The 26,538-nt window shown below is 40.9% G+C and overlaps 1 protein-coding gene across 1 annotated transcript in view; it reads right to left on the minus strand.

Annotated features, from left to right (window-relative positions):
- RELN (reelin) overlaps nt 1-26,538 on the minus strand; it is a 288,596-nt gene that overhangs the window by 62,786 nt on the left and 199,272 nt on the right. The window contains 12 exon segments of the mRNA XM_081799707.1: nt 1,104-1,251; nt 3,232-3,452; nt 7,936-8,165; nt 9,879-9,981; nt 10,082-10,253; nt 12,591-12,773; nt 13,608-13,692; nt 17,031-17,208; nt 17,314-17,454; nt 19,784-20,057; nt 20,561-20,749; nt 20,937-21,095. Of these exon segments, the coding sequence (XP_081655833.1) occupies nt 1,104-1,251; nt 3,232-3,452; nt 7,936-8,165; nt 9,879-9,981; nt 10,082-10,253; nt 12,591-12,773; nt 13,608-13,692; nt 17,031-17,208; nt 17,314-17,454; nt 19,784-20,057; nt 20,561-20,749; nt 20,937-21,095 (2,083 nt within the window).

Raw genomic sequence — 26,538 nt, forward strand, 5'->3', positions numbered from 1 at the left:
CACTTACAGAAAAAAAACCTTTTGGCCTATTGTCTACTTGTATTGGGAAATGTTTATAGATTAATTTAGTTATGGTAAATCCACATAAGAATTATTTAGAAAAACCCAATAATTTCTAAATTGGAGAACTCAACCGCCAATGATAAATCTGAAATAAAGAGCATCAAATTAAACCATGTGCATTAAAATAGGATGAAGAGAAATAAAATTTTGCTTTCTATCACTGTAAAATTATCTCACAGAATTGTATTTTTATGAAGCATGGTCAAATTTATAATTCAACAAATGAAAGATTTAGGTGAAAGAGGAGGGTAAATATGTTAAGATCTATTTTAAGATACTCGGGAATGTTTTAAAAAACAAAAACACGACTTTTTTGTTCACTTGCAAAAATAGGTCAGGGTTCCATTTTACACATGTTGAGTTGTCTTCTTTATTTTCCTGGCTAAGTTTTTGGCTTGTCAAATGATCAAGGGATACACATCTTGACAGGACATAATCCTCTGAGCCAGTTTAAATGTTTGTTTCTGAGAGGCTGTGCTCAAATCAGAAAATGAGTGCCTAGAAAGCATGAGCAAATCATTGGAAAGAAATGCTTATAAAGAATAAGGTTACACTTCAAATATTCTTAACTTAAATTGCTAATGGATATAAAATTAATGGTGGGTGATTTGAGGACATATTGTATTTCATTTAAGCTTTCTACTAAGCGTGGCGTAGATAATTTTGTACATGGTCCAAGTGCTCCCAAAAAGTATTCTCTAGAAGGTGGATAAAAAAGATGCAACATTATTTTCTTGAAGTGAAAGTAAGTGAAACATTGTCATTTCCTAGTCACCATCTTGTAAATATCACCGATCTTGATATTAACTTTTGTCTGTTTAGCTATGTTTCATTTCTGATTTAGCTTATTTCACAAAGCTCCCTCGGTTTTAGGATGGAAATTACATGAATTGTGTCTTTACGGAGTCTTAGATAAGAGAGAAGCTCAACATTTCCAACGGAAGGCCTTGCCCTTGAGATGTCTGCTTCGTTCTGATTTGATTACGTTCTGTTACTGTACATCACAATGTGGTTTCTCGACAGCATCTAAAAATGTTTACCTAGCATGTGATAAATCCAGATCTCGTGTCATCAACATGCGCAAGCCATCTTCATTGAAAAAGAGGTTGTTTCCACTGGAAAGGATTCCACACTTCCGAGATGGCTTTCCGCCACTCATTAATAAGAATCTATCAGATTCTAGCTGACCTGTAAAAAGTGGTAAAGGTGATTTACCTATGACCCCAAAGACAGTCATACTCTTTCTTAAAGGAATATGGTTAAGCGCTTTAGGCAGTTTTGAAATACAAAGTCATGAACACTGAAGTCACATATTTTGGGAGAAGAGGTCTCTTCAACAGTTTAGCTTGTCTGAATTGTTTAACCTTGGCTGTATAATTTAAGGGGCCGCATGACAGAAGGGGGGGGCTTTTCCTGAGTAGCTGTGGTCCAGCCAGATGGGTCCTTCCTCTCAACTCTCCTACACTACAAAAAAATGACACTGGCAGGCAGAGAGTGATTCAGGCCAAAAGTAAGAGAGGGTAATGCAGCTTTTCCACTGGCCTCTTCATTGTCTTTGCTACTCTGAGGACCGTGTCAGGCAGGTATTACAAAGTATTTTTAAAAACACAGTTTTAATGGAAGAAGTTACAGTGTAATTTAATATTTTCGATTAAGTAATGTCTTCTCAAAACCAGCTCACAAATCTCTCCAGATGCTTATCTTAGATCTAGGTTTTTTTTTTTTTTTTGATTGTGCTAAAATGCACATAACACAAAATTGATCATTTTCAACATTTTAAAGTGAACAACTCGGTGGCATTTAGTACATTCACATTCATGTTGTGCAACTGTCACCATTACCTAGTTCCAGAACTTTTTCATCACCCACAAGGGAAACCTTATACCCATTAAGCAGTCACTCCCCATCCCCCCCCTCACCCAGTCCCCGGCAACCGCTAACCTGCCTTCTGTCTCTATGGATTTGCCTATTTTGGATGTTTCACAGAATCATATGATATATAGCCTTTTGTGTCTGACTTCTTTCACTTGGCCTAAAGGTTTTCTTTTTTTTTTTTTTTTTTAAGATTTTATTTATTTATTTGAGACAGAGAATGAGAGAGACAGAGAGCACATGAGAGGGGGGAGGGTCAGAGGGAGAAGCAGACTCCCCGCCGAGCAGGGAGCCCGATGCGGGACTCGATCCCGGGACTCCAGGATCATGACCTGAGCTGAAGGCAGTCGCTTAACCAACTGAGCCACCCAGGCGCCCAGCCTAAAGGTTTTCAAGGTTCATCCGTGTTGTCGCATGAATCAGTATTTCATTCCTTTGTATGGCTGCATCATACTCCATTGTATTGATATACCTAAATCTAATATTAAATTGTACTTAAAACCATAAATATCTTATAATAATTTTATAGACAACTTGGGAAAAAGAAAGAAATCGTTTGATCCCACCATCCTAACATACTGTTACAGTTGTTTAAGACTTTTCTTTTATGAGAATATTTTCCCATTGTTTTTTTTTATTTATTTATTTGAGAGAGAGAATGAGAGAGAGAGAGCACATGAGAGGGGGGAGGGTCAGAGGGAGAAGCAGACCCCCTGCTGAGCAAGAAGCCCGATATGGGACTCGATCCCGGGACTCCAGGATCATGACCTGAGCCGAAGGCAGTCACTTAACCAACTGAGCCACCCAGGCGCCCTATTTTCCCATTGTTTTATCAGAGAACATATCCAAGTACATTTTTCTACAACATTATCGTCAGACATAATGATGTTAGATTCTAGGTATAAAACTGAGGTACAGAAAGTGATGAGAGGCTGCTCAATGAATTGATGATAAATGACAGGAATTTATATTTCTGGAAACTTGTTCCCTCTACCCAAGATTAACCCTCTAGAGACGGTTTCTAAAATGGTCATTAATCAGCAATTCCATGTGATGGAAGAAGTGGTGAAACCAGCTTTAGTTTTCTCAGTCACGGCCTTCCTCATTCTCATTGACCATTGTTTCGAACACGGAACCCTATACAATTCAGAACTAAATGAAGGTGTGGGTGGTCGCAGTTGTAGGGATAAATAATGAAATGTTAGAGTAGAATTCATGATTACTTCTATATGACAAATTACATTTAATATGTAGTTTCTTTCACAAAGCTACATAGAACTTATTTTAAAAGATTACCTTCAAAATCATCCTTGAGAAAATCAGGATTTTTGGTGCTTATTTTACAGGTGGGACCTGAGTAGCCGGGATCACATATACACTTGGTTCCATTGATACAACCCCCATGTCCGTTACACATCTCTTCACACTGGGGACCAATATAGACATTATCGATGGCCCACGTCACTGGCTGAGAGCCAGCGGGGTAAAATCCTTGGTACCATCTGAAACGCACAGATCTGAAAAAGAGGTACAAGTCTTTTAAAATCGAAGCAATACATGTCTTTCTCTGATTGACTTATTTCGCTCAGCGTAATACCCTCCAGTTCCATCCACGTGTCGTATGACCTCACTGAAAGGAGGAATTCTTGATCTCAGGAAACAAACTGAGGCTTGCTGGAGTGGTGGGGGGTGGGAGGGTTGGGGTGGCTGGGTGACAGACATTGGGGAGGGTATGGGCTATGGTGAGCACTGTGAATTGTGTAAGACTGTTGAATCACAGACCTGTACCCCTGAAACAAATAATACACTATATGTTAAAAAAAAAAGAAGAAGATAGCAGGAAGGGAAAAATGAAGGGGGGGAATCAGAGGGGAGGATGAACCATGAGAGACTATGGACTCTGAGAAACTAACTGAGGGTTCTAGAAGGGAGGGGGTGGTAGGATGGGTTAGCCTGGGGATGGGTATTAAAGAGGGCACGTTCTGCATGGAGCACTGGGTGTTATACGCAAACAATGAATCATGGAGCACTACATCAAAAACTAATGATGTAATATGGTGATTAACATAATAAAAAAATAAATAAAATCAAAGCAATAGAACAACACAGTTTCAAAGTAAGGACATCTGATCAAGGAGCAGCGGCCAGTTACTACCTCTGCACCACACTCAAGAAGTAGAAAACTCGATTTGACATTTCGAGAACACAAACTCCATTCCTCAATCTCCAGGATTTTGCCAATTTACATTCCTGTTTCCTGTAAGCCCTTCCTAATCCTATCACTAGGTCAAATTCCACCTGACCCTCACCTTTTTCAACAGTGACTTCTTTGGTGACGCTTTCTGCATTCTATCTACACTCTGCGTAACTAATCTTTTTCTTCATAAATTGAGGTAAAATTCGCATAACATAAAAGCAACCATTAGCCATTTAAAGAGTACAACTGGGTGGCAGTCAGCACATTCCCAGTGTTTAGCTAACCATCTTGGATCAAGTTCCAAGACATTTTCATCACCCCAAAAGGAAACCTTGTGTCTATTAAGCAGTCACTCCCCATACCATCCTAGTTCCAGCTCCCAACAACCATTAATTCATTTTATTTCCAAGTAAATTGTCCTATCATATTGTTGATGAGAGCTTCTTGGAAATAATCTACATATTTAGGTAGTAGTTCAAAAACAGTTTAGTATGTTCTATTAGACACAAAATTCAAAGAAGACAGATTTATTTTTGAGGGGATGGAGACAGAGATGGCATGCACACTCATCTTTGTACCCTATGAATGTGTCCCATTTTCAGTGATCATCAAAACCGAATTCAGAATAATTTTTTAATTTGAGAAACAGAAATTAGAAGTCAATTTTGGAAGTATTCATTAGGCTTCTAAAGTTCAGTAGATCGTAAAGCAGATGGAGTCAAGTTCCCACATATAATTTTAACCCTAATTTCATTGTTTATCTCAAGACTCCAACCACACTGAGCTGCTCCCAAAATGCCAGTTCATAATTACATTTTATTTTCAAATACTTGTCAGAGTTTAGTCTTGGCAAGAAGCACTTTCTACCCTTTGAACTTCCAGACTGCTGAGCTGAGGGAAATGGCTAGAGTTTTCCTTTGAACAAAAGCCTACATGGATTTTTTTGAACTCCTTATTTATTCAAATGTTCTGAATACAAATGAACCACCTTGGTTGGATATTTATTATTGTTCACCTGCCTTGACACAGAAATTGCAAGCACTATGATAAATGGGCTGAAGGGTCTGGTTTCACTGTGCTTCCCTTCTGCTGAAACCTTATTTTGAAAATTTCTCACTGCCACCCTCCCTGGTGAATGTCAGCGTCTGTTCTCCCAAGCCAGTGGTATTCAAAAGGATCTGTTTTTTAAATGTAAACTTAAAATTTCAAGCACATAATGGTGCTTTCTTTAGACAGGGGTTTTGGTTGACTCATTATGAAACTGTATAAAGCAAAAGCAATTAGGAAGTTTTACAGACAGAAAGACTCCTAGACGAAAAGGACACAAAGGTGATGTGAATAAAACTCAATGGAAGCTCAATACTTCATGCTTCATATGTGAATCGACAAACATGGTCATTTTGTACTTGAAAACATTTCATGTGCTTTTTTGGTATCTGGTGTCCACCAAGTGCATGGAAAAGGGTAATTTACACATGGGTTGTGTACATTTTTTAGCATCTGGCTTGTACTGTCACTATGGACCATGTTGAATACAAACCAAGCAATGATTCACTGAGTTGGAGAAAATTTAACTTTTGCCTTCCAGCAATTCATGCCTGCGTGGGTTTTAACAAGAGTGCTAATTCTTTTCCTGAAACAAGGACCAGACAACACTATTAAGGCCAATACTTCTCTTCACAGAAATGGTTGAAGGCAGTTTGGAGGGTAGGTTTATACCATTCTGAGAGTGGGCATGCCTCTTGGACAGATTTCCTTTCTCTTTATAGAAATAAAAATGACACGGAGTACAAATAACACGATGGCCTAAGTTCTGCACCTTTATCATTGGAGGAGGTATATTTTAAACTGACACTCAATAGCAGCGAGTGAAAATATATACATTTCTAATGTTCAAATTATAATGCCTTATGATTTCTCTCGTTCAGATTTCCAAATTGTATTCCCTTATGCGTCAGCACAGCCCCGTGGACATCACCAATTCTAAGTGAGGTGGTTTCCATGACACTGAAGCAACTGTCCTGTGACTTTATTCCATATTTCTTTAAAGAGGACTGTTTCCATGTGGGAATGTGCTGAAGCAAGTCTCAGTTGTTAAAACAATGTAAATTCATGCCCTACACCCTGTCTTTAGGGTGGTTTCCTCATTAATCCAATTCTTAGCCGAGCAATAGGAGGAAATGAGAGGTCCATTAAAGAGAAAATTTGGAGCTTTTCAACAATAACCATAATGGTCACGATCTTGGTCCTAGGTGCCTGCGTGATCGGCCTGCAGGCCTTTCTCTGCCTATACTACCCATAAGTGTGGATTTTGGGCAGCTAGGCTTCTGTCGCATGGCTTAGCTTTCTGACTATAGCTGATTGATTCAGACTGTCTTTTCTAGAAATGTGGAGTTAAGAGTTCCAGCACATGAAAGTGGTCGTTTGCTGAGTGATGTTAAAGTCAGCATGATAAAAATGAGGGTCACACACTCCTTTTGCTGAGGCCCTCACACTTTCTAAGTGGGGTCCATGAAATTCCCCAGTACGCTTCTAGTAAGTTTTTCCACTTTTTTGGTAAGCCCTTTATATTTCCTGCAACATAGGATCTTAAATAATACAACTAATTTTGGGTAAAAAGTTTTTCCTGAGCTGTTTCTCCCTGCCATATTCTTCTATAGACAATCCTCCCCACTCCCAGCAATAACAACTTTCTGGTTGTGCTGGCTGAATTGTCAGCTCTGTCTTCTACAGAACCGTGAAGACATTCTGCTTGGTAATGCTTTTTTTTTTTTTTTTAATAGTTGGATTTTCCATTGGGATCATATCCTGGTGTAACATCGAGAATTAATAAATAACATCCTTGACAGCTCAAAATATTAAAGTCCTTAGCAATCAAATTATAAAAATTATGCTGATGATATGATGAGAAGCAAATGGATTTATGTTCAAAGAGAATGCAGACTTGTGAAAATTTACTTTCACCCCTTTGGAAAAGTACTAGGTATTAGTCATTTTGCTTGAAGACTCAAGACTTATAATTTTGCTGAGTTTCACATTGGGAATGTAAATCTATTTCCATCTTGAAAGTGTATTAGTGCTTTCTTTTCTTGACACGTTCACCCTGAAAGAACAAGTTTTTTCTTCTGATAGAAAAGACAAATTCTGAGGCAGCCTGCTTTGTTGACTTGCTCTCTTTGTTCACTTGCATTATTAGGTTTAGTTTTTGAACTATTCATTTCATTTCTATTAGAATTGAAGTCCTTTATCTCCAAATAGTTTTCAACAGAAGAGTCAAATATATGGAACAAGAACGCTGAAAGAAGTTGGAAAAGCAGAAATGCCTGGGCGGGGGAAGAGTGGAACAATTTTTTTTTTTTTTTTTTATGAGTCACCTAGATTATTCTGTGGGCTTCCATCCTCCCGCTGTGTGCTCTCCCTACATAAGAGACACAGGTAGATGTCCGAAAGTCACAAAATTCTCACTGCATTTATCCTGGGAGGTGGGGGCAGGTGTGTGTGTGGGGGGGATTACAACATTAGGAGAAAACCATATATCTGCTGCTTCCTCATGGATCTAATAAAGACCCGTGGGGGCTATGAGTCCCTACAGAGTGCAGCCCATGATGTACTCTTTTAAGTCTCCCTTCAAACTCTAAGTGAGTAGTGTGTCAGCTCGGAGTCCCATGTCTGGAGCCTCCACGGATCTGCTGAAGAGGAGAACCAGGGGGAAGGCGCCCCCCGTAAAGTGGGAAGTCAACGGTGACCTCAGGGAGAACGCCGCCAAAGGAGAAAGATGGCGGCGCGAAGCAGCAGGCCCTCACCCACACAGATGCAGCTTCCCGAAATGCACGACCTCCCTCCTCCAGCCCTGGGTGGTGCCCGCGTAGTAGGTGCTGCTCGGGTGGTGCTCGGTGGAGCACAGGGAGCTGACGTGGTTGCTGCCGTGGTAGCAGAGGGGTAGCAGAAGGTGCCACGTCGCCCCAAAGTCCCTTGAAAACTCCAGTCTGACTGGATCGGTACACGAGCTATCCGTGGAGCATCCCACGTTGATCTGGGGGAGGAAGGGAAAAAAAGCCAAAAAAAGCGATACAGATTACTTCAGAGCAACAGGCCTTGAAATGATTCAGCACTTCATTATTTTCTCGAGAGTCCGTTTTCCTGGGAGCTGCCCTGCTGAAATATTTAACACTATAAAATTCTGTTTTGCCTAACTGAGTAATATCATATATTACCTTCAAATAATAATTTTTTCATAAAGAACCTCAAAGGGTCTCATAAAAAATTTATTTTCCCTCATTTTATAAAAAGCTAGGAAGTGGGTAAGGCTGGCATGGATTCCAAATTTTACTTCTGGCCTACTTTCATAGCCAAGCCAAGCAAATCGTAATGAAAAGACTGTTTCCTTATTTCTAACCATTAACTTTTTTTCAGTCCGCTAGATAGGAAGGCCTTCTGTTTTCCTTCCTGTGACGCCTTCCAAATAATCCCCAAAGTTCCACACGTGAAAAAACTTCCATATGTATTCAACAAAATACAATTATTGTCACGATTTCCGTGGCACAGGGAGAGCGTTTTCAGAAAGACCTTCTTAATCATTAGGGAAATAATTACTTCATTCCTTTTTCCACGCTTTCAAGTAAATAAACCAGAACTTAAATAAATGCATGTAATTCTTCCTATGCAATTTTCCCCTCTTGCAACTGAGATTAATATTTTCTTGCTCTTGAAGCACCCGGATATATTTATACTTATAATTTTTGTTGTTGAACTTACTCCTTGTACCTTTTGATGAGTGAAGTATCAACATCAGATAAACGTTTCAACTACAGGCATTTGTTTCTACCTAGATCTTCTGATAACAGAACAGGGCCACAGGTGCTATTTTTTTAAATTAACATTTAAAGCATACATTTAGAAAATATAATAGAAGGTTATTTAAGCAACTTAAAATAAAGCTAGAAAATATAACAAAGTTTAAAATAGATCCAGAATAATTTCTCTATGACAGCATCACTTGGTCTCTGACTTTTGAGATGCAAGAGACAACTCTAATTTAGAGGCTACCAAGAGTTAATCTAAAGAAATATTCAGAATTTTGTTGATGCAGTCAGGCACTATTGTAAGCCTCCCTAAAGGCAGCTAGAGATCTCAACTATGAAACAAGCATTTTTGAAAGTTAGTACTATTGAATGCTGGCACAATGCACCCTTGGTTCTGCTGATTTTATCTAAGTCTTGAAATACACAAAAGTTTTTCTTTTATACATTATTAATTTGCTCTCTTCCAAATTATAAGGAGTCCATGAATATTAATGAAATACACAAAAATTATAAAAATAGTGTAGTTTTGTTTTATCTGTAAAATTCACGGCACCATGATAAACATTATATAAATGTCCCAGCATGGTGTAACGGTAGTTACACTAACTGGGTCTTAGGTAACACATAAAAATTGTGAAAACAATAATATTAGAATAGTATGGCCCTTTTCATTTTTATAATGTTTAAAATAATTTATTTCAACAACTTCCCATTGTGGTAGGTAGGGAGATTATGTCATAAATAAAGGACAAAAACTCAGAAATAAATCTTAGTAGGACGATTGGTTCTGCTAATAAAAATGAATTATGATGTAAAACCTCTTTTGTCTTTGCACAAAAATGGAAAGTCATAACACATGAAATTATCTGAGATTTTCCTTCTCTTTCCTGGCTTTTTGTTCAAGATAAAATTTAAAGCATTTTTTATAGAACAAAGTCAAGTACCTCAAATTGTATGATGGTGTTCTCATTCACATCCAGGTCACGAGTGGTAATAGAATGCTCACCAACTTCATTTGAAACAAATACCATAGCTGAATCTTCCTCGCTGTTAGGGAAGAAAACAACAAGAAATCCATTTGGGCAAAAGTTCATTGTCACTTGTAGAGAGCGATGGTTTTATTTTAACATCTCAGTTAAAGACTTACGGGGCTCCTTTTGAAGAATATGGACAATACAGGCCAATATTACCACCAGGATAGAAAAACCAATTGTCTTCTCTGGGTCCAAAGTCAAATGTATCCAGAAGCATCACAGGGTTGTTTAGATTATTCCCATCAATAATGAAGTCATCAACAATCCAGATTTCTTCTTTCTTACCTAAGGCATTTTTGGATAAAAAAAAAGTTTTTCCAATGGTGGAAATTGGAGGGACATTTTTGCTCGTTGGAAGAAAGTGAAGGACAGAAAGGAATCAGTAACAACAGGTTAAATATATGCCTTTGAGACAGAGAAACACAAACTATGCAACAGTGTATTTAAAGTATGAAAGAATCAAGCTGTCAATCATATTAAGTTGAGAGCAGGGAACAGCCTCACTGATTTCAGAAGGCTGAGACGGTCTGTGAAATTGTGCTCCCCTCCCAGTTCCAGTGGGTGCTACAGACCCTCTGCTGCCAAGAATGGGATTTGAATTATGTTTTCATGGTTTAGGAGAACCTGTAAGATACCTGAATCTGTGAGCACAGGTGGTCAAGCCTGCGGATTTAAAACTGAGGTATACTAGTTGATTCAAGGAGCAACTCATGACCTTTTAGAGTCAGCTCATGACGTAGCATCATGCTACGGTCAGGCCAAAGGACTGTGGTCATGGAAACCCTGGCCTGATGCATAATTTTATTTAATTGTTAAAACTACACAGAAGAAGATATTCTGTGTTATGTACATTTTTTAATGTTTTTCAAAACTTTTATGTTTATTTGAAGATATGTGGAACTATCCAGAAAACTAGTAAAATCACTCCGTAGGCTGTCAGAGAATTTGATTCAGCAACACAGGCTGGGTGTTGAAGGAAGATACCTACAGAGTAGGGAGGAGGGCAAACCCAGGCTGTCTTTGCAAAGCGCTGTTTGGACTCAAGGAAACAAGGAAATAAGACCATGCCAAAGCAGAAACATCAAGATTCCCCAAGGTTGCTTCTTCGCTGATTTCTACTTTGACTACAATTCTTACCAAGATATATATATTATATATAAATATATATATAATTTGTAAACAGGAGCTTGTAGAAATAACCTGATGATTTAAATGAAGTCACGTGTGTCTCTCTCTCTCTCTAATCCTATCACTGTTCTTTCTTTTTTGGTACATTCTTTTTTTGTTTTCAAAGACTTTATTCATTTGAGAGAGAGAGAGAGAGAGAGCACAAGCAAGGGGAGAGAGGCAGAGGGAGAGGGAGAAACAGACTCCCCGCTGAGCTGGGAGCCCGACGTGGGGCTCAATCCCAGGACCTGGAGATCACGACCTGAGCTGAAGGCAGACGCTTAACCATCTGAGCCACCCAGGTGCCCCAGCTATCACTGTACTAATTCTAGTAGCTTTCTTCTCTTTTCTTGCTTTGGAAGCAGTTGGTGAAAACAATAAAGTAAAAGGTAAGTAAAATTCCAATCATAACATAAAGACAATGATCCTCTGGATTGTGAAACTTGGTTGCATTTATTTATTTATTCATTTTTACTTTTATTTGGTGATTATAAAAGATTATTTTTTCTGTTCGTAATAAGTTAAAAATTATTTCTGGCTTACTAGTATAAAATAAATACTCAGGTTAAATTTTAGAGATAGCGGTACATTTTTCTTATTCATTTCTGTGTTACCTCTGCAAAGAATATGCTTAATGGGATATCTCCATGCTTACTCAGGCCATTAAATGCATGATTTGGTAGAGTCTGGTCCTTTATAATCAGCAGTTAATAGAAATATTGGAAGCAATAAAACATTACGAATTTGTAGAATCATTTTCTGTAGCCATCTGAAAATGCTGTTAAATTATACATTCACTTTAACTTACCACTGAAGCGGGGGTATGTGATAAGAATATTTTATCTAAGGTACTTTCTGCTTGGTGTAAGTCCCTGTCACTTTGTCATGGTATTTTGCTGCAATGTTGTTCTGTCTCACTAATGAAATGCCACACTCAGAAGAACTATTTATTCCCAAATGAATTCAGCAGGAATGTAGTTACAATTGAGGAGTGACTAACGATAATGCTACATTTTTTAAAAAAGATTTTATTTATTTATTTGAGAGAGTGAACCCACGAGCAGGGGGGGAGGAGCAGAAGAAGCAGAATCCCCGCTGAGCAGGGAGCCTGAAGCAGGGCTCAATCCCAGGACCCCAAGATCATGACCTGCGCTAAAGGCAGATGCTTAACCAACTGAGCCACCCAGGCGGCCCAATGCTCAATTATTTTTTAAAAACCTTAGCTCTGTAAGGGGCTTTAGCTATATTTACATCATCAAGAGAACTTATAAGTCAAATACAAAGAGACAATAAAGATACATAAAGTTAAATATTCACTGAGACTCCTCTAGGTAAAATGTGTGTTATGGACAATGAAAACTACTCAGTTGACAAACACTTCCTCCACATCTTAGAAACAAACATGGTAAAATGCCATCGTCAGTTTTGATCATAGGCGAACATGTGCATTCTTACCATTATTATAAGGTTGCCAGAGTCTGAACCTTGTAGCATTGGTCTGGGCAGTATATGGCAAGGGAACATTAATGAAAAGTATGTTGGTTGTCTGAGGGAAGTAAAATTCGTCCATCAGGTGCCAAGTGATTCCCCCATTGATAGAGAATTGTAATAGAATAGAGTGAGACCTCTCCGGGGTACCTAGAGAGAAGACACCACAGGCATAAAACATACTGTGATAAAAGTAGGGAGATGGTAGGTTCTAACACTATTTTTTTGGCATCGATGCATAAACTGACTTATATTCCCCAGGAGGCTTTAGTCCAAGTGCTTCGGAGGCAGCTTCAAGCAATGTCAGGTGGAGCTTCCCGGATGACTGTATCTCAAAACGCATACCAGATCTCAGATTTTCACACAACAGTATCTCCCTCTCTTTCTCAGATATGAACACAGATCTTTCTGTATTTCATTTAGGAATTATATCAGAGAATTTTGCTTCCACGGGCACCACAATTTTACAAATGGTCAAACACTTAAATCTCAGGATACAAACAAAAATCTACTTGAAAGCTTATTATATCCAAAGGGCGTTATTTGTTGAGGAAATGACTTAGTTAATATGAAAGGTCATAATGGCAAAGAGTTGTCTTTTGGGGGTTCACACCTATAAAAGAAAATTCAAAATGTCCACAAGCTAAATTTTTAAAATTTAAAATTCTTATACCTAGGAAGTCGTGGTGGAAAAAAGACTCAGGGACAGAATGATAAATCTAGCTACCATAGAATTAGTATGATTACTACAGCTATATGAAATTTTTGCAAAATCAGTAGTTATCTTACCCTTATATTAAGATGAATTTACATTATAGAAGCACATCTGTGAACATTTATTTACTTATATTTATGTCAGCTCTTCCATGTAACAGAACTTATGGGCCTCAAATCTATCATTTCTTTGTGGGGAAGGAATTGTGTAAGGCAAGGGGGAGTTCTCTTGAAGAGAAATAATGAATTCTACCCATAGAAACGACTTACCTTTTGCTATAAATCTAAGTGAAAACTGGACATACATAGTATTGGTACAGTCTAGATCTCTTGAAATAAGCATCCTCAGTCCTTCCTGAAAACACAAACATATACGTTAAACAACCTTATTTCATCTGCAGAATTATTTTCGTTTTACTTTTATACACCTAACTTGCATTAGCTAAGTAATAGATACATACATGTAAGGATCCAGAAGCAATGGTGGGTGCAGTTGAAAAGGAAAAATGGATCATTGCCCCTTTCTTAAGGCTTTCATTTCTTATGACTGCGTAACCCAGTTTCACTGTCTCAACTCGACATCCCACTTTGCAGTGACTTTTATAAAAAGCAGTGCAAAAATGACAGCATTACCTATCTGCAGGCTTTTTTAAAAAGTAGCCTCCTTTGACCACAGCACCCCATGAGAGGAGTAATGAGGAAACAGATGGAAAGTCTCTGCCAAGTGCTCCTGCTGGAAGTTGGGAACTAAGAGGTAACTTTTTCAGTGTTCCAGGGAGTCGTAGGGACTTACTACTCCTTTGTGCACTCTGACCACGCTGGGAGGCTCTCATCCAGGCTGACACAACACCCTCCCGCTGGAGGTTAAATAAGGCATAATAAGCAAGTCCCCATGCCTCGGCTATAACTGCTCATGCAGAGAAGCCAAAGAAGGAAGAAAGCGATCACATTAGCTTTGGTAATTTCTTCTGCTAATTAACTATTTCTGGTTGCCTGGGACTGACAGCCCCATAGCTTGTTTTCTCTGTGTGTACACAGGACTGCAGTGATAGCTAGTAAAATAGAATTTCACTATGCAAATGTCCTAAGGTACAAATAAGCCTTTTAGCATCTTAGCTGTGACTTATGAATGAAGTGACTCTTTGGTGGTATAGGACTGTGTGATACTGAGTGGACACTTCCTTCCTTCCTTCCTCCCTCCCTCCTTCCCACCCTTCCTCCCTTCCTTTCCAGATTTATTTATTTATTTGAGAGAGAGAGAGAATGAGCAGGAGGGGCAGAGGGAGAGAGAATGTGAAGCAGGCTCCTTGCTGAGCAGGGAGTCTGAGGCAGGGCTCAATCCCAGGACCCTGAGATCATGACCTGAGCCGAAACCAAGAGTCTGACGCTTAACCAACTGCGCCACCCAGGCACCCCTGGATTTCTTAATTGTCAACTAATAAACACCAAATGTAATTTTAGCTAGAGAAAGCAAATTCGCCCTCTTTCTCTTATTACCCAGCACAAAATCCTCAATAACTGAAAAACTTTAAATAGAACTAATTTTCTAATAGCAACCGTATTATTGAATTATTCAATGCCTGTAATATGCCAGGTTCTAAAACAGACACCTTTTTCCTTTAACACACATCGCACTCGTAAGGGCAAGATATTATTATCTTTATGATACAGAGAAGTAGACTGAAACTCAGAGACAGTAACTTGTTCAAGATTGCAGAGCTTAAAAGTGTTGATGGCACAATTTGAGCCCAGATTTGTCAGACTGTGTAACTTATCTTCCAGCTTTTATTGGATACTAGTGTTTCGTTTATTAAATCACCTTTTGCTTTTGGGAGAAGAAATCCAGACAGTGCTAAATTTAGAGTTTGAGAATTATTTAATACTGTCATGAAAAAGCAGCGGCATGTATACCTGTCCCTGAACTTCACAAAGCATCAATTCAAACTTCCAGGATTGAAGGTTGCCCTGTAAAAGCCTTATATTTCCAGTCTTTGTTGTTTTTTATTTTTACCCTAATAACTCACTGCCCTGCTCAGTCCGTGACACCTGGTCAATGCCTGTTCTTCATGTTTCACTGTTGAGAGACACTCTCTCCCGTGTACCCTGACAAGCACAAAGCTTGAATGGTTTTACATCTTGGTGCCACGTGGAGGTTGAGGTGATGAGGAAAGGTGGCTTCTTCGACTTGCAAGGAATAAGCTTTGAGGTGGGTAGCTGAAAGATCCAGCTAATAAAGATCGCTTGCTAACATCAAGTTAAAGGATTATGATGACTCTTCCCCCTTGATTATGGAACTTAAGTATAAAATTGTTCCCATGGGCAAATACATATCAGCCATCAAAGGACCATTGCACACTACATCTTGTAGGAACAGTTATGTTGAAAGTGGGCACAATGTATATGAAAGTATCTTTCATGTTTGTAGTATTTGCTTGTAGCTCAGCACTTGATATTAATTACATGGTGGAAATGTCAAGCCCTGCTTCTGCGCATATTCTAGTTCACACGGATAGGTTTCTTTTCCCATCTCTTTTCCAGGTTCATTAATCCATTTGTACTAAATGTGGGAGTTCTTTGGCATATAAGAGCTATTTTAATAGCTGATAGTACTCCTGAATCTATAAACATTCAAAAGAGACAATCATTTCCTTTTTAACGAAAGAATGCCTTTCTAGGTCAAACTGCACCCTACTGAATGGCCCACTCTACATCTTGCAGAGCTGACAGGCAATACGTCTAATACATATAATGCTTGGTTGCTCTTGCATTTGGATGGCTAAAGGGAAAACAGAAAACACTCTGTGTCTTCCTTCTTCTTAGGCTCTAGGGACCAGGTTAATCCCACTGCTTAAAAATTTATCAGGTAAAGATATTTAAATCATGAAAAGTCACAGGGCTCCTGCTTTTTGGTCTTGTCAATGCTACAAGCAGATCGGAAGTGAGCTAGTGGTAATCAGAGCTAATGCCTCCGACAAGACTGAAAAAACACACACGCAAAAACCAGCAGCTTCCATCCTGAAATGTGGATGGAAAGGACTTGTAAATCTCTCCGACCCCCTAAGTGTTTTTTCTCTCTCTATAGATGTGTTCACATAGAAAGATGTGCCAGCCAGTACAGTGTTTCACACAATTGCTTAACATCCCTCTCACCAGACACCTAGGCTGAAATACAAAAACAGACTAACAATGTTTGAGAATGTTTTTTCACTTGATTCAAATGTTTGGCTTTCTTAAAGTCACGAAAGGGCTCTATTGGCAGGAAGGAAAGGGAAAAAAAAGAAAGGAAAAAGCAAAGACCTTTTATAAAATCATTTTTTTCAGTTCTGCAAGTTATATATTCAATAACACATAAAACGCTACATTCTAGAATTCAAGATTCTAGAAATTGCATATGCATAATTTGTGTGTGTGTACACATATATGCATACACACACACACACACACACACATATATATAATTGCAGCAGAAAGTAATGAAGGTCTGATCACCAAAGCAGAGGAAAGATTTTATGCCTAAGTGATGCTAAAGAATGATTATGCTGAACAGAGGAGAAAACACGGTCTGGGCTAGAAGACAACAGCCTTGTATAAAATAATGCACCATCTGAGCAGGTTCAGAAACGCATTTGTGTGGAGCAGTGAGGGAAGGAAGGAATCTCAGTAGCAGAGTAGAGAAGTAGAATCTTATCTGACCCCTTTAAAAATAAGTGACGTTCCAGATTTGATGGTTTCACCATTCAGATTGCCCCTCTCGGCACCATACACTTCAGGCCAGAGATCGGGATGTAGGTTCCCGTTGAAATCATCCTTAAGAATCGAGGGCAGAGGAACGATGGGCACACAGGAGGCACCACCAAAGCCCCGGTCACACCTAAGAGAAAAAAAGGAGTGGAGGAGAGGCATCATCCGTCGTGAGTTCGAAAGCCGTTTTTGTTTTTGCATTGTGAAAAAGAAACTGCCAGCGTCATTGACTTACACACAGTGTCCGGCATCGCAAATCCCTCGTCCCGAGCACAGCCAGGGGCACCCGGATGCCAGCACGACATTATCAATAGCCCACGTGTCAGCCCCCACAGTGTAGCTGGACTGAATCCATCGGAACCGGGTCCTGGGAGATCTAACCAAAGATAACACACTTGGTTCGACACGCACCCTTGAAAGCAGGAGAGCATTTCTTTTAACTCCCCTTTCGCTCTGAAGAGCCCTCCTCCAAGTTCTAGTTCCCTCTTGGAGACACTTAGTTCTCACACCAAGTGTTGGATGCTCTTTCCTGCTGAACCCACCAACGAGAGGAGAAAACATGGTTTGTAAATATCTCACCCTTCCTTTCATACAAGTGTCTCCTAACTCACCTGGGGTGGGAAAGTTATCTCAGACTAGCGATTTATTATGTGTTTGAGCTACGCGCTGAATCTGGGGTTTTGCTTTCAGGCTTTTCCTGCCATTCAGAACGAGGAAAGAGGCGGAATGGATGAGAAACATGAGGAGAAGCTGGAATCTCACGAAGTTCTGGGCATGAGGTCCCTGCGCTACTGTCCCTAAATGGTTTCTGAGACTGGAAACGGAAACCCCAGGGAAGTTCTGCCTCCGTGTTGGTGCCTGAGGCCTGGCTCCTGAGAGGTGAGGGCCCGAACGATATGATGCACGCCCGCGTTTTCCATTCTATTTGCAATCTGCTATTTGGAATTCACTGTCAGAAGATCACCTTATCCAGAAATACATGCAGCCTGGGCCAAACCGCAGTAGCAGCCCCTCGCTTAGGAACGGGCTGCACAGCAGAAGTCGGTGAGTCACTTATTTGGAATGTGGAATCTTGAAGTAGAATTTCAATAGTGACATTTCAAGTGCCATTGTTTCCCGACACAAATTCTCCCTCAGCGCAACATGGCTGCTGGTGTGGTGGCTTTACCTCCCCTTAACACCCTGCCGGTGATTCCCCAACGAAGGGAAGGTCCACGCCAAGCGGCAGCATGCCTTCCCACAAGCCCTCTTCACCCCACAGGCTCTGCTCCTTCACTCAGTTCAGAGATGGGCCCCTCCAGGAAGCTCCCTCAGTTAGGTAGTACCCCTCCCCCTGAGTTTCAATAACATCCCTGAGTATTATCAATGTCACCATTTTATGTCATAAATAACTGCTGAGATGTCCACTATCCTAAATAGATCTTTGGATCCTGGCGTCAGCTTATTCATTTTGCGTTAGAGTTCTAAAACACAGTAGATATTCAATAAACATTTGTTGAATAACAATAAAGCGAATAAACGAGCTCCCAGTAAACACTCTTTAAAGCTCTGGGGGTCCACAGGAAACCATTTTAGGTTAAATGCTAAAATGCTTTGGTTTCCTGCATTTTTTCTTCTGCCATTTGGTTGTACACCTCTCAGTCAGAATTGAATCAGCAAAATGGAAACCACTGTGAGTATTTAATCTAGACAGCGTTAACACAAGGACCTGGAGGTACGGTCAGTGCCAGAGCTGAGAAGCCAACAGCGGCGGTGAGGAGACCAGAGCTGGGCGAAAGCTGGGAAGCCGCTACAAGTCCGAAGCTGGAGGGACACAGGGAGGAGACAGTGTTGGGGGTGCCCAGGGGCCAGGGTCCCACGGGGAGCCATCTCTGGGGAGCGGGAGCCACTGAAGTTGGCCAAGATGCACTTGAGACAGAAAGGGAAAGGGATGGACACCCTGTTTTATCTCCGTTTCCACTCTGCCTATCTTGCCAGGTTGTGCCACTAAATCTACCAGGAAGCCAGCAGATGCAGGAGCCTGGTAAACGTAGCCTGCAGAAGCCAACTTGCCTATAATTCAGAACAGCGTAGCGGCAGGGTGAGGCAGGGACCGGAGGGGAGCAGTCCCAGGACGGCACGATCTCTGACCAGCCGCCCCAGGACACACCAGCTCCTAGAAAGATCCCCAAATTATCCTAATGCCTAAACCACAAACGAGGGAGCCTGCTGTAAGCCCTAATACAACTCTTGAATGTGATCTGAAATCCCAGGGAGGGGAAGAAAGATGTAAAAACAGTATGAGCGTTCCAAAGGAACCAACTTTTTACTCTCACTGTGGTACTGAGAATAAAGAAAAAAAAAGAAACTAAGGCTACTATTCTTCCACATGTGATGATTTCACATACTGCTCCATGTGAACAAATATCACTCTGGTTACTGGGTATTTTTACAACAGAACAAGATTATTTTTACAACTGAGTCTGGTGGGCAGCCTTCCGGTTGCCAAAGAACAGAAAAGTTCAGACCCGTAAAACTTTTGGAACTCACCGACATATTAAAAAATTGGCAACCCCAAGCATCTGGTACTTCCCCGCACCCCCCCGCCCTGGCAGACTCCCTGCATAATTATCGTGAGTCAGAATTGCTAAGTGGAATCACAATTATTTTCAAATGACGTGATAGGAACCTAACATTCTGACATGAAGTCACACAATAGTTCTCACATGGTGGAGAGTGGAAGGTAGACGGTGATCCGCTTCCAATTCTGGAATCGTTCTGAGGTGTACACAGAACTTTCTGCGTAGTGCAGGCAGCCAATGGTGGGAGGCACACACTCCTCGGTGACCAGATGCCAGTCCCTGCCGTTGTTTAGAGAATACTGGAGCTGGACGCTGTGGGCGTCACTGAAGGGCTTGCTGCAGCCCATGCTCATTTCAAACTGCAAGAACGTTGATGCCGACACGTGAAAGTCCCAGGTCTCGGCATAACGCGGTTTTCCTACAAAAAAAGGGAGAAGTTGAACGGTAGTATACAATGGTCCTCTCTTTGCTTATTTGGCATTTGTGCTTGTAATAAACATGCTCAGGAGCAAACAAGGATCCTGTCTTAACTGAAGTGACTTTTCATCCCACAATAACTGCTTTTATTTGGCTAGCAGGGGCTTGGACCCATGGAAGGCTGCTAATTTGAAAAGCGTGACCATCTTGGAGAGTCTTCTATCTGCAATTCTGCAAATCATGAGACACGGAAATGTCTTCCAAGAGAGATTTTGCTGCTCTTTTAGGAAACCTTAGTTAGATCACGCACGAAGGATGGTTCTAAGGCAAGCTGGACGCACCAAGTTATTTTAGAAGTCAACCCAACTCCTTTCTTTCCAGAGTCTCCCTCAGCCCAGGCAGTTATGTACACAGTTTTGCATTAGAGAGTCTCCTCTTGGGTTTTAGTTAACTTAGTCCTCTAGTTAATTAAATATTCTCCCTTTATCTGGTGAAAATATATACCTATGTTTTCAGTGAATATCAGAGCAGTATCCATAGAGAGACAGTCAATACCGACTTGACCTCCTTGTATTCGGTACCAGCTGGCTTGCAAATCTATGGAGCCATCAAATTTGTCTTGAAACCCAGTTTGAGAGCTGTCATTCATTCCTATAAGGACATCGTCCAAGGCCCACTGGGCTGAATGTTTCCCTGAAATCCGATGAATAAAGGCAGTTAGAGAAAGTTCGTTATATAGCTATATGAATATCTTTATGACTATGCTTTTAAATCAAATTGTCTAGGAAACTGACAGCAAATTAAGAAGCATATGGTACAATGCGGCTTTAACCATATGTTCTCAAGGCCACCGGGAAAGGTGGAGTGAGCAGTAACTTGCCATGTTGGGGTTGCCACCATCGAAAAGCTGTGGCGGGGGTCTTCGCCTCCCGTGGCAGGTCAATGGAAATGATCTGTGGCTCCAGAAATGACATGAAGTCCAACTCTCGAAGCAAATGCCAGAGTATCCCGTTGTCATTTGAATACTGAACAACAAGCCCTGAGTTAAAAGACATAAATCCAGTTACTTGGACAGCTTTCCTAGAGGCAAAAAAGGGCAAAGAACAGTATTTTTTAAATGGCAAGACTGCAGCAGAAACTTCAAATTGCATCTCATAGAACGAGGGCACATTCATCTAACTTCCTAGGAATGAATTAGTAGACCTGAAGGCTCATCAATTCCTTGACAGTTTCTAGTGCACCAACTCCCAGGAAATGGAAGACGAAGAAGAAAAAAACAAAAACAAAAACATAAGCTCTTTTAAAGACTATTCAGCTTTGTATGAATGATGAGTGGGCTGGTAAGGGGGATGTAAAAATCCACTGCAGATCATGTATTTGAATTTTAGATTCTGTCCTGAACATTACCAAGTCTCATCTCATTATTATACACTCAGAAGAAATATCTCAACTTCCCACCACAAAATCAAGTAGGGCTCTTTTCTGCCGAAGCACCAGACAGTAAACAGGGCCCAATCTGAAAATTCTATTACGCAGAAAGATCCTTTCACTGGCCCTTCATACTTTGTCAGGCTTTGGTAACTGAAGCTGGAATGAGGTCAAATTACTAAATAGCAAAGCAGAAAATTCACTCCCATTCAATATTAGTTCTACTCTCCTTTTTGTGTCAACCTTTCCCTTTATACCCACCCCATCTACCCAATATCCCTCCTCCACCTGTTACCACAGTGACATGATTTAGTGACCTGCACATTCAAGTTACAGGACCATATGCACTGGCCCTGCTACCTCTCCTGGAAATTTTTTTATTATAAATTTTTTTTTAAGTAGGTTCCACACCCAGGGTGGAGCACAACATGGGGCTTGAACACCCGACCCTGAGATCGAGACTTGAGCTGAGATCAAGAGTTGGACACTTAACTGACTGAGCTACCCAGGCGCCCTGAAACTTTTTTATTTTAAAAGAGGACAGGGAAGGGGTAAGGTTGAATGCAAAAAAAAAAAAAAAAAAAGCCAATGATGGGCATCAACAGGATATCTATCTATCAATCTATCTATCGATCTATCTATCCATCCATCTATCTGTTGTTATTGATGGGAGGGGCAGAAGGCTTTCTTGGCATCTATCTAACTGCCTATTCCGTAACTGTTCCTAAGACTGGCACTGCATACTCATAATTGTGACTGGGGATACTGAAGTACTTTTTTTTTTCTTCCAATTTTTAAGATCTTATTTATTTATTTGACAGAGAGACACAGCGAGAGAGGGAACACAAGCAGGGGGAGTGGGAGAGGGAGAAGCAGGCTCCCCGCAGAGCAGGGAGCCCGATGCGGGACTCGATCCCAGGACCCTGGGATCATGACCTGAGCCGAAGGCAGACGCTTAACCGGCTGAGCCACCCAGGCGCCCCCTGAAGTACTTCTTAGTATTCACAGAAATTATGTTCAGGAAAGTTGGATTTGTTATACTAATTTTGTTATATCTTAACTTTTTTGAAAAACTTTAAATCATTCATGAAACATATGGTAACTTTTTAATTTCCTCATTACTGACTGATGGGAAGATCTCAATACTTTTATCATGCTGGGCAACAAAGAGTTTACTAAAATTAAGTTTTAGGAACTATTAGGATAAAATATAGAACCCAGAGACAGCCTTTTAAGGCTAATTGTTAGCACATGGAGTTACTGCCACCACATCTGACAAGGGAGGATGCGAGGAACAACAATGACTAATACGCAAAAAATTAGAACTCTTAGAAGAATTAATCTTACCGTATTTAAAATAGAAGAAACCATCATTTATGAGAGGATAAAAATAGCTCAAAGAACAGGAATTCTCTGGAGAGAGAGCATGATGGATATAAGTGTAGAGATTGGCAGTTAAAGCTTCAGTGGGTGGCTGGCTATAGACCCATGTGTTGGAGGAAGAAAGTCACAGTAAAGTTCATGAAGAAAATGGAAGGTAGTCTGTTTCTAGTCTTTATTCTAGTTAAGTTGAGGAACTTCTGGCAAAACCCCAGTCTCCAACCTTTGACGTTTGCTCAAAATATGTCCTATTGGCTTTTAATGTGAATTTGGGTGGCTGAGAGAACAGACACTTCAAAATTTAGTTTTTCTTGTGGCTATTAATTTGCGTTGATATGGTTTATATTTAATAAGATATGAGAGAGAGAGAGAGAGAATAATTTAGATAGTTATCTATCTGGGGGGGGGACCTATTCAGAAGGTAGGTTACAGTACCAGAAAGGAAGCATCATGAGAATAAAATCTCACTGGCTAGTCCTTTCTAGTACCTTCTACTCAAAGTATGGTCCAAGGACCAGCACCTGCATCACCTGGGAACAGGTCCTACCTGTGGTGGTTTTAAAACATGTCCACAAATTCTTTGGCATTCTTCCCTTCAAAAAGTAGAGTTTAATCCCCCCCCTTTGTTTTTTTTTTTTTGAGTGCCGCTGGACTTAGTAACTTGCATGCAACATATAGAATATGGTAGGAATGACAGTGTGTGACTTTCGAGACTAGGCCACAAAAGGCTCTGCACTTTCTCCCTTGTGCTCTCTCATGGATCTCTTGCTCTGAGGAGAGCCGGCTGACAGGTAGTAGGGACGATGTTCAAGCAGCCTATAGACAGGTCCACCCAGCGAGAAACTGAGGCCTCTTGGAAATAGATCCACCAGCCCTGCTTGGGTCTTTAGATGAGTGCCCCTCTCCTGGCTTTTGTCTTGTCTGCAACCTTATGTAAGATCCTGAGCCAGAACCACCCAGCTAAGCTGCTCCTGAATTCCTGACTCACAGAAACTAGAAGATAACTGATGTTTGTGGTGCTAAACAGCTCAGTTTCGGAGTAATTTGTTATGCACCATACCGTCACAGTCCTGCTGAATCAGAATCTGCCTTTTAAGCTTCCTAGAGGATTCAGATGCACATGAGAAGAACCACTCAAGTGGTCCATATTCCATTTGGTTTCTGCTTGCAGCCCTTCTCCTCATTAGCTTTTTTAGGAGTGACACAACCAGGTCTGCAGAGATTAGGACCCAATCCCGAAGGACAATAACAGAGGGCCTTCCAGAAGTATGAAACAATGGAGGAATGCAAGAAAGGGAAACAGCAGTATCTCTATTTTATATAAATTGCTGAGCCCCATTAGCTGTGTCATCTGACACACTGCACATCTGAAAAAACCAAAGCCATTTTAGCTCATCTCCCGAGTGTTTTGGGCATCACATTTCTCTTTTTAAATTACAACCCCATCTGTGTTCTGCCCACTTTTATTGAAAATAGCCTAATTTTGATTTTAATTCCAAATATGTAAATTAATGCTTCAGCTTGAGTAAGTAAAAAAATCTGTACTTTCATCAACTGGAAGAGATTGGTTCAAGGATTTAGGCAGATTTACATTTTAACAACCAGTTTTCAATAAAAGACTGAGAAATGCCTGTGGGATGTGAATTACATGGCTAGCAAGGAGTTCAAGAAAATGGCTCAAGAGTAGTTGAGAGAAAGTTGCTTGTTCCTAAATGGGTCCTCAGGGAATTTGCCTGGCAGGGCAGGCAACAGCATTTGTAGTCAGAGGTTAAGTGTCGAGCAGAACTTCATCTCTATGACAGGTGGATGCTTCCCAGTCTACTCTGGTCAGTTTTTTTTAAAGCTCATATCCACAGATCTGTAATTTTCAGAAGAGTCACTTACACAATTGCTACACTGTTCCAACCACCAAGTATTTTATAGTAATTTTATTACAACGGTTAAAAGAAATGTTAAAATGCTCTACCTCTCCAACCAGAAAAGATCTTCAGGACAGGACCCTGTCTTCTCCTGTACACCTCTGCATGGGCAAACACGTGTTCTATAAATACTTATGTGTTTTGAACTACTTATTCTTTCTGTAGGACGATCTTGTAAAAATTTAAGTCAGATTATGTTGCTGCCTGGGCTCAAAGCCTTCAGTTAGTGCCCATGACCCATGGACTCAGACCCCACTTCCCTACCGTGGCTAGCAAGGCCCTGTATTCCTGGGCTCCTGCCCCTCAGTCTCGATGAGTCCCAAGCCACACTAGCCTTCCTTCAGTTCTCCAACATCACAGTTCTTTGCCACTTTGTGGCCTCTGCTGCTTCTGACTGGAAAACTCTCCCTGAGCTCATCATGTTGCTGGCTCCTCTCCATCGTTTAGGTTTCTTTTTTTTTTTTTTAAGATTTTATTTATTTATTTGACAGAGAGAAAACACATACAGGGGGAGGGGCAGAGGGAGAAGGAGAAGCAGACTCCCTGCAGAGCAGGGAGCCCGATGCGGGGCTCGATCCCAGGACTCTGGGATCATGACCTGAGCCGAAGACAGACACTCAATGACCGAGCCACCCAGGTGCCCCAATCCTTTAGATTTCAATTTAAACGTTACTTCCTCAGTGAGCGCCCCTCTCAGACCACTTTACCTAAATCAAATCTCTCAGTCAACAGATGTCCACCTCACCAGCTTCTTTATTTCCTCCTAGCTGTCAATCTGACATCTTGCTTATTTGTGTGTTTTCCTCTCACTAGGAGGGAAGTACCCTTCGGGGCAGGGATTTTGTCTGCTGTGGTAGGAGGGCCACTCTGATTCTTCTTCCCCTTCCGGACCGTGGTGGTTTGGACTTCTCATCTCCTTCGCCACACTCTCTCTTTCCCTCTGCCACATGGCGGGCAACATCCAGAATCTACCCAGCAGCTGCTTCACTCTCCTGGGTGTTGGAAGCAGGACCTCGGATGAGCCTCGATGAAAATGTAGCACAAAGGAGAAGCTTCTTCTGGTTTAACCCACTGAGATTTAGAGGGCTGTTTGTGACAGCAGCATAACCTAGCTCAACATGACTGATGAATCAGACGTTTGGGGATACGGTATCTACAGCCTAGAACATGTGTGGCTTACAGCAGACTCTTGAATAGACATTTGTTGAAGACATTAGGGAACGCAAAATGGTCTGTACAAGTTTCTAGACCACTGCTTCAGTAAATTGACGATCTGGATGATTACTAGACTAAGAGTACTGAGATACTCAGAAAAAGTCCCGAAAGCTTTCAGTCAGTGACAATATGGCTGAGGACATACAGGATCGGTCATTAGAACTATCAGTAGCTCTACTGACTACCAGGCAGGGTTTAAGCCAACATGTCATACAGTCATGCCTGAGATAATAACAAACTCAGAAGCTACACAACTCGTCACGTGCCATTCATGAGATCAAGGTTTGGAGGAGGACCCATCTGAGAAGCCCATGGGTTTTGTGCTAGGAAAACTCCCATTCAGGGTTCCTTAGGGCATCCCCTACCTGCAGAGCTCCCAGAGGCCACTTATATATGCTATAAGCCTTCTGCATTTCTTTCAGAACTGAATCACTGAGGCAGAAGATGGTATGGAAGCCTAGAGAAAGCAGAGCTCTGGGCAAAGAGAGAAGCAGGATATGGGTGGTTAAGGCATCCATTCTGGAACAAGCATCAGTGGCT

This window comes from Leptonychotes weddellii, chromosome 12 (assembly GCF_054177405.1).
Source record: "Leptonychotes weddellii isolate Sample4059 chromosome 12, ASM5417740v2, whole genome shotgun sequence".
In the NCBI taxonomy this organism is placed as follows: domain Eukaryota; kingdom Metazoa; phylum Chordata; class Mammalia; order Carnivora; family Phocidae; genus Leptonychotes; species Leptonychotes weddellii.